The sequence below is a fragment of the Primulina eburnea genome, chromosome 6 (genome assembly GCF_022965805.1).
Source record: "Primulina eburnea isolate SZY01 chromosome 6, ASM2296580v1, whole genome shotgun sequence".
Taxonomy (NCBI): Eukaryota; Viridiplantae; Streptophyta; class Magnoliopsida; order Lamiales; family Gesneriaceae; genus Primulina; species Primulina eburnea.
The window spans coordinates 29,072,352-29,080,267 of NC_133106.1; the positions used below are offsets into that span (position 1 = coordinate 29,072,352).

Here is a 7,916-nt window from a genome sequence, read left to right on the forward strand (position 1 = left end):
TTCACTTAAATTGTAAAATTTATTAACAAATAAATAGAGGACAACTAACAAAAAATTGAGCATAAATAACAACAATATGATAAAAATGATCATTTGGAAAAAAGACATGAAACACATGGCAAACACATTCTTCAATAACAGGGGTATGAATTGGACATTAAAAACAAAAACTAATTCAACCCTGAATTCATTAAGATGTTTAACATAAATTAAGGATAAATACTTTGCTAAGTGTTCAAAGAAATGCAAAAGAGATGTCATCCTCCAAATAAATATGGACATAGCAGAAGCCAATTGTTATCGGATGAGAATATAAGTCATGAAGTACACTAAATACTACGTCTCAAAGCGAGCTGCACAATACAACCCTACAGAGAACATCAAGTTATACAAATGTTGTGTGTCTTCGTAGGCTTCTCAATTAATTATACATTTGGTTTATATGTTTGAAAAGTACCTGGAGTTACTGGCTTAATAATCTTCGATTCACTGGCCTTTCGACGTAGGATTTGTTTGGGTCCTCCGTCTTGAGCTTTGGAGGTACAGAAGGTACTGGCTTAATCACCCTCGATTCACTGGTCTTTGGACGTAGGATTTGTTTGGGTCCTCCGTCTTGAGCTTTGGAGGTCGAAGCTCTCCTTTCTTAACCTATACAAGAACAGAAACAAAAAATTTCTGTAGTCGTGTTCTTTTATGTTTCTTGTCGGTTTAACATAATAGAAGTATATATTTCACCTTCTTCCCACCCTTCATAAAGTCCCTCCAGCTAGAAACCTTACAATAAAATGAAATGGAGTCAGAAACCAAATAAATACTCTGGCGTCAGGTAGATCAAAGGATTGTACGAGGCCAACAAGTTCAGGAGGTTACCTACACTCACTCATCTAACTTCTGATGGCATGATAATCAAGTATTACGTTAACAAAATTTCTATTAATTTGCAGGACTTTGATAGATATTTAATGATTGCTCTAGTAATCTCCAATATAATCCTATCAGTTCAAATTTTCTGCTCCATAAAGGAGGAATTAGGATGTCAAGGTCAGGGGCCGAAATCTCAAATAACATTTAATTGTAATCGAACAATGTCTTCTTTTCAAAAGACATATCATACACAAACTGTAAAGCCTAACTTGTAAATTTTTAAAGATCTGGGCCAGAATTAAAATAACGGCTTCACATCACTTTCAACTGTCGATACATTTCATTCCTTGCAATTACTTTTGAATCCCTTCCATCTTTTTTCTTACCAACAACCCATAGATATTTAAGAAAACACCAGTTTCCACACACTTGCATGTTTTAACATGCCACTATCACACAAAGTTGCTACTTCAAATATGATATAAAGCCAAATAAGGAACCCCACAAAACAAAATCACATCATTATGTACGTATTCAGATTATCAATAATCAAACATAGGCCAAAAACAATTGAACCATGTTATATAGTATACATAAACAAGTTAATGACAAGCATTGTTGTGCGAGAAGAAAAATGTATGAAATACTAACTCGCTGCTCTCTTGTTCCTTCCCACTGCTCCTCATGTTCACGCTTCCGTTTCCACATCTCCTTTGTTTCTTCTTCATCTTTCTTTAATCTACCTTCCTCCTCTGATATCTACAAGTTTCAATGACAGTATGATGGTGAAGTAAGAAAAGCAATTATCATAACAAGAACACGAGCATTGATGCAGCATACCCTCATCTGCATCTTCCTTCTCCTCCATTCCTGATCTGTCAAAACTTCTCGAACCTTCAATTTTAGCAGCTGCTGAAATTCCTCTGATCGCTCGTACTCGTGCTCATATTTTCCCTGTACCATCGTTTAAAAATGTAAAGAACAATCATCTGCTTGTCATCAACAAAATTACTTGTAGAAAGGTCTATACTTCAACCGCAGAGGGTGTAAGGCACATTTTGATTCTTCTACACATAGAAACACAGTCGGATTATGCAAGTATCACACGCTGGAAAAATATGATTTGTTTCCCGGATTTGTGGGCTAGCTTAGTGTGTGAACTGTAAACTAGGATGCCTAGAAAAATCCTCGACTAAGAGGATCAAATTTGATAATACAAAAATCCCTTGTTTAAGGGGATCTAATTTGATATTTAGGAGTATTGCTTGATTTAGGGAATCTGATTTTTTATTTATTTCTGCATTTTGTAGCTAGAATTTTCTATGGATTCAGTTCTGTTATACAGCAAATCTATAAAAGAAGATTTTATTTCTGTGATTATTTTGCTTTCTCTTCCAACAACTTCTTGAAATGAGTAAAAGTATCTGGACCTAACTCATTTCTGTGGTTAGTTTGCTTTCTCTTCCAACAACTTCTAGAAATGAGTAAAAGTATCTGGACCTAACTCACCTCTTTCATCCAAAATAATGTACCACAACCACTGGCCAAAAACTAACATAGCCTTGACGAAAGGAACTTGAGAATGCACCAAGGCATCACTGTACCTTTGTCTCATTTTGTATCTCACCAAAAAATTTCACAAACCCATAGGAATTCTCTCAACTATAAAGTCTAAAGAAATTCCTATTCCCACAAGGATTGGGTGGAGTTGCCAGGAGCAAGGTGTGCTAACTGAAAACGGCTTGTACAACTTAAACAAACTCCAAGTGCATGATTTGAAAGGTTTACCAAAGAACTGTTGGCTATTGGTTATCAGATAAGTGAAGGAGGTCACACTTTCTTCATCAAGAACTTGACTTCAAGGGGAATCACAGACTTAATAATCTATGTGGATGACATTATGGTGATTAGAAAAAAAGTATTAAATAATGCCTGCAAGGAGTTCAAAGTGAAGGTTAGGGAAGATTAAAGTACTTTCTAGGAATTGAATTTGCTTATTTTTTTTTTATAGGAAACAGTTTATATTAATTATGAAAAAAAGTTACGTAGTATAATAAGCGGATAAGAAATCCGCTGTAATGAAAGTAAAATATATCAGACAACACCACTATCATGACATTACAAATTTCCAGTCCTTAGCCAAGTCTCCGATAGTAAGGTGCCGATATTCACTCAGTGTCGTCGACCAGCTTGCAACTTTGAATTTAATTTTATCCCAGACATCGTCAACTGCTTCCGACTTATACTAAAATATTCTGGCATTCCTTTCCAACCAAACGAACAAAAGACACAATGAACAATTTGAAACCATAACTTTAAATGTTCTCTTCCAGCTTGCATACATGGTTCGATAATAAACATCTCCTTTGCCTTTTCCGGAAAAATCCACACCAAATCCAGCTCTTTCAGTACATGCTGCCAGATTTTTGAAGTAAACGGACAGTGAAGTAGTATATGATCTTGGCTTTCCAGAATTTGCTTATTGAAACAAGGAACCTTCATTTCTCAGCAAAAATTCATTAACTGATCTTCTTAAAGAAACCGGCACGACAACAAGCAGCACTAGACAGAGAATATACTCAAGACCAGTAGCAAAGCTCATCTACCTTGCAGACACACGGCTTGACATAGCATACTCTTCTCATGTCATTAGTTAAATGATGTATGATCCTAAGAAGATTCACCTATGACCATCTACAGAGTACTCCATTACTTGAAATCTCACCCAGTAAAGGGGATAATGTTTAATGGGAACTATGAGGTCATTATTGAAGCCTCCGTAGATGAGGATTATGCAGGAACTCCTGTAGACCAAAGATAAATCTCAAGTTGTTGTGCCTTTCTTGGAGGAAACCAAATATTATGTAGCAGTAAGAAACAAAATGTGGTAGCCCTGGTCATGTGCAGAAGCATACTTTATGGCAATGGCATAAGGAGTGAATTTTTATAGGTGAAGTTCATCCTAGAAGACCTGAAACTCTGAAGGTTACATGGAGTGGACCCATGAGGGTTTACTGTCACAATAACTAAGCCATCAGAATTGCACATATCCCATTGCAACATTACCGAACACATCACAAAGAGAAACTAGATAGTGGCCTGAGTTGTAATCCATATGTTTCAGCTTGAGGCCAATTAGCAGATGTTCTCATGAAGGATTTCAATAGCACTAACTTTCAGGAGACTATTCACAAGCTGGGAATTGAAAATGTAACTTCACCAACTTGAGGGGGAATGCGGAAAGATATAATCTGATTCCTTGATTTGTCGGCTGATTTTGTTTAAAATAGTAAATTATGATATTTAGGAAAATCCCTTGATTAAGGAGATCTGAATTTGATACTTAGGAAAATCTCTTAACTGAGGAGATATGATTTCTGATTTGTTTCTATCTTTGTAGCTAGGATATTCCCATAAATTCAGTTCCCATGTACAAAAAATGCATCAAAGAAGAATTTTATTTCTGTAATTATTTTGCTCTCTCACATTTAAGAATAATAAGATTACTCTTCTCCACACACCCATAAAAAGAATAAATATTGGTTTTAATATAAAACTTAAAAAGGTTATATGATTCGTGGTGACAAGGTGAAAAGGATTTACCAAAAAAAGGATGAACGGTAGCATACTGTTTCTACACATGTTTATCAACTAACCTAAGCTGATCGACAACCCCTATGTTAGAAATCAGTCGAGAAAGCAATATTGGAGCAAATCAATCTTACCTCATCCACTAATGACTTTAGCTTGGAAGCAGTGTCCTTTTTCAGCTGCTTTTTTCTCTTTGCTCTAAGTTCTTCTGCATTACATATTCAGAAGAGAGCGGCTTTAAAGATTTATCAGTGCAAGATAGTATTTATTACCACAAAGATAAACAGCAACAAAGATGCTCTATTGGTGTGCGGTTAACTAATCCAGAGTTGGTTTGAAGGAACATTTGAGTGGGGATATCAGACTTCAAAGAGGAAATTGAAAATGTAAATCGGTAATGAAAGAACAAAGTTGAAAACAGGCACTCGAGAAACAATTGCATGTTTGATTAATATGTGAAGAAAATAATACGCTCATAGTTTCTTCAAACAGAGTATGAAGGGAAGTATGATCGAACAGGAGATCACTTGATTACTACAAGAAAGAACTGCTGAGACCAAATTGTTGATTATCAACACAAGATTAAACAATTAAGATCATGGATGGACTGTTAAGGTTTGCTGCGTTGCCTGGTTCTCTATTTATTATTTTACCCAATAGGCTTTTACAGGGGGTGGGCGTCACTGGTAATAGAGCTGCTTGTCGAAAGTAACTGAATAATTCACATTTTAAAACAATAATACGAGTGGAAACGCACTCATAAAGTTGAATATCAAAATACAAGCAGTTATAATCTTAAATCTACTAATTTCATTCATAACAACTTCAGTACCACGTCCTCCACAAACAAGTCAGCTTAACCACAAACCTTTTGCAGCATTAACTTGGTTCAAAAGATACTCCCTTTCCTCAGAGTCATGGAGTATTTGTTGCGCTTTAGCTAAAGCTGTAAGGTAGATCAAACAACGTCAACAAATTAAGAAAACAAATTGAAGTCTCTAGTAGTAAACACAATTAAGTCATGACAACAAACTCATCTCAAACTGTGTGGAAGTGTACAAGGCAGCATTGACAAATAGCATAGATAGTTTAGGCTATTTACCTCCAAATGCCTCCTTTGCTTTTGGATGTTTGCATTTATCAGGATGGACCAACAAAGATAACTGTAAGATGATAAAGTAATGTCAAACACTTGTATAAAACTAAAAAATATCAGATAATCAGCATTGAACAGATGAGATGACTTAATAGCTTGATATTGTGAAAGAAATCACCTTACGATATTGCCTTTTCACATCATCTAAAGATGAATCAAATGGGATGTTAAGATATTCAAATGCATTTAACTTGAAGCACGAAAGGATCCTACAGAAAAATCAAGAAATTAGAGAACATGTCATCAGCAGAAGTGGAAAAATACTTTTGTGTGCAAAATAGCTAGCTTGAGTCAGGAGTGGTCGAGAGGAGGTAACAAAAAATTAGAATAAAATAAAGGAAGAAGAAGAAGAGATAAAAAGGAGTTTTTAATAAAGAAGAAAACAGCTCCTTAACAGGTATTTTATATCCAAAGCAAGCTCTCAGTCTAGTCTACTATTTATATTCTCACTTCTCCATTTATACTTTTAAACTATATTATCGCACACCGATGGGTACACAGATTGTCAATAAATAATATACATGATCAAGAAAACTTCAAACCTAAAACACGAGTAGATGGATACGTAAGAAGCCTGAATTCTAAGATATTTTAGCATCGAAAGATAGGAGATTTGAAAAATCAAAGCGAATAATCTTTAGACGTCAGCCTAAATCTAGCGTATGCTTCATACTGACATATTTTCCAATATTAATTTAGTGACGCGCAATATGAAACTGGAATCAGGAACACCTAATTATATACAATCAAACCTTATCCCACGACAAGCTCCAAAAACAACTACAGATGAGCTTACATTCAACTATCCACGGAAATTCTCATCAAATTTATCATCCTCTTCGAATTTCACTCCAATACAAATCCACATGCCCGTTCTACAATACAATATATCAAATATCATCGTATTCAAATACAATACAATTCTTAAGAATATTTTCTCCATTGGTTTCAGAAATTTCGACCAAAAGCCAAAAAAACATAGAAACTAAGTAGAATTAATCATTTCGCAGCTAAATACTTTCATAATAATAATAGGAACCTGTTAACTTCATTGTCGCGCTCAACCTCGCTGACTTCCGAGAAGAATTGCTTAAGCAGACGATCTTCGTCTGCTGCCGGAGCAGTGGCGGCGTCACCCATCGCGACTTTGCCCCGAATTAGTTCTCCATTCTGACAGCGAGATGGGATTATTATTAGCCGATCAAGAAAAGGTATTGGGCTCATATTCATGTGGGCCCAAACTACGAGTTGGTTTGGGCTCATATTCATGTGGGCCCAAACCAACTCGTAGTTGAATGTGAGCCCAAACCAACTCGTAGTTGCGCATCTTTTTTCCATGACGAGTCTAGTGGTATTGATTTCTTCTTTTTTTTATTAGAATACACGCGGCGACGGATTCGAACTCGAGAAGCCAGCTAATCTGGCAGGGGGTGAGACCACTAGACTACAAGACCGGTCTCTAGTGGTATTGACTTTTGATAGTCTGAATAATTGTTTTTTGAATTTGCTAGAATTTGGAATTAGAAATACTATTTTGAGTATTTGGAATTATGAGATTTTCAATGAATTTGGTTTAACTAAATGAAGCACTAAGGCCCTGCTTGAGAGGACTGTTTTGGGCAGATTTGATTTTAAAATCCTCGGCCCAAATCTCATATAGTTGCTTGGATGTCCAACGGATTTGATATTTCTAAATCATCTATTTTCCTAATGGATTTGACCCTTCTTGTTTCTAAACATGAAATCCACTTGTTACCAGGTTTATTTGAAATCCTCTTAGAAGAACAAGACCTACAATCTCTCAACGGTTGAACATCTACAGTCGCGGCAACAACAGGCTTCTTCTCTCCCGTAAATGTAATCGCATCGAGCTTTTAAGAGGTTTATCTGTTGGATCGATTTTATTTATACGAGATTATAGGTGAATAATTATGTATTATAAGTTGTTGGTTAAGTAAGCCTAAAATAAAGTGATCAACTGATATTTCGGGTTATTGGGCTTTAATTTATCTAATAGGTTGTGGACATTAAATATGTAGAGACATAAATGTAATTTCTGTTTAATGATTAACTTAAACAGAAATAACAGAAGATAATAATAGACATTATCTACATATAGGTCATGATCTCCAGATCGTACGCAATCGCGTTCATTATTCTATACCCCATCAAGAAAATAGTTCAGAAGAAAAAACAAAATGATTCTCTTAAGGAAAAAGTGAAAAGTCTGGAAGATCGAGACACGTTCTAAAAACTTCAGGATTATGGCTTCAGACACGCTTCCGCTTAAGTTTTCAATCCAATT

General features: G+C 35.5%; 1 protein-coding gene across 1 annotated transcript; it reads right to left on the minus strand.

Annotated features, from left to right (window-relative positions):
* Window positions 1–257: 257 nt before the first annotated feature.
* On the minus strand, window positions 258–6,816 carry LOC140834095 (J domain-containing protein spf31-like). Its single transcript, XM_073198730.1, has 9 exons — window positions 6,651–6,816; window positions 5,730–5,820; window positions 5,558–5,618; window positions 5,324–5,401; window positions 4,590–4,663; window positions 1,705–1,818; window positions 1,516–1,623; window positions 736–774; window positions 258–648 (listed from the first exon to the last, which is right to left on the minus strand). The coding sequence occupies exons 1-9, from the start codon at window positions 6,749–6,751 to the stop codon at window positions 562–564; spliced, it is 753 nt and encodes a 250-aa protein (XP_073054831.1). The 5' UTR covers window positions 6,752–6,816; the 3' UTR covers window positions 258–561.
* Window positions 6,817–7,916: the final 1,100 nt, after the last annotated feature.

Coding starts and splice junctions, on each gene's coding strand:
- LOC140834095 (XM_073198730.1), bottom strand. CDS start 6,751: ATGGGTGACGCCGCCACTGCTCCGGCAGCAGACGAAGATCGTCTGCTT. Junction 4,664..5,323: donor CCAAGTTAATGCTGCAAAAG/GTTTGTGGTTAA, acceptor TATGTAATGCAG/AAGAACTTAGAGCAAAGAGA. Junction 1,624..1,704: donor GAAGGAAGATGCAGATGAGG/GTATGCTGCATC, acceptor TGAAACTTGTAG/ATATCAGAGGAGGAAGGTAG.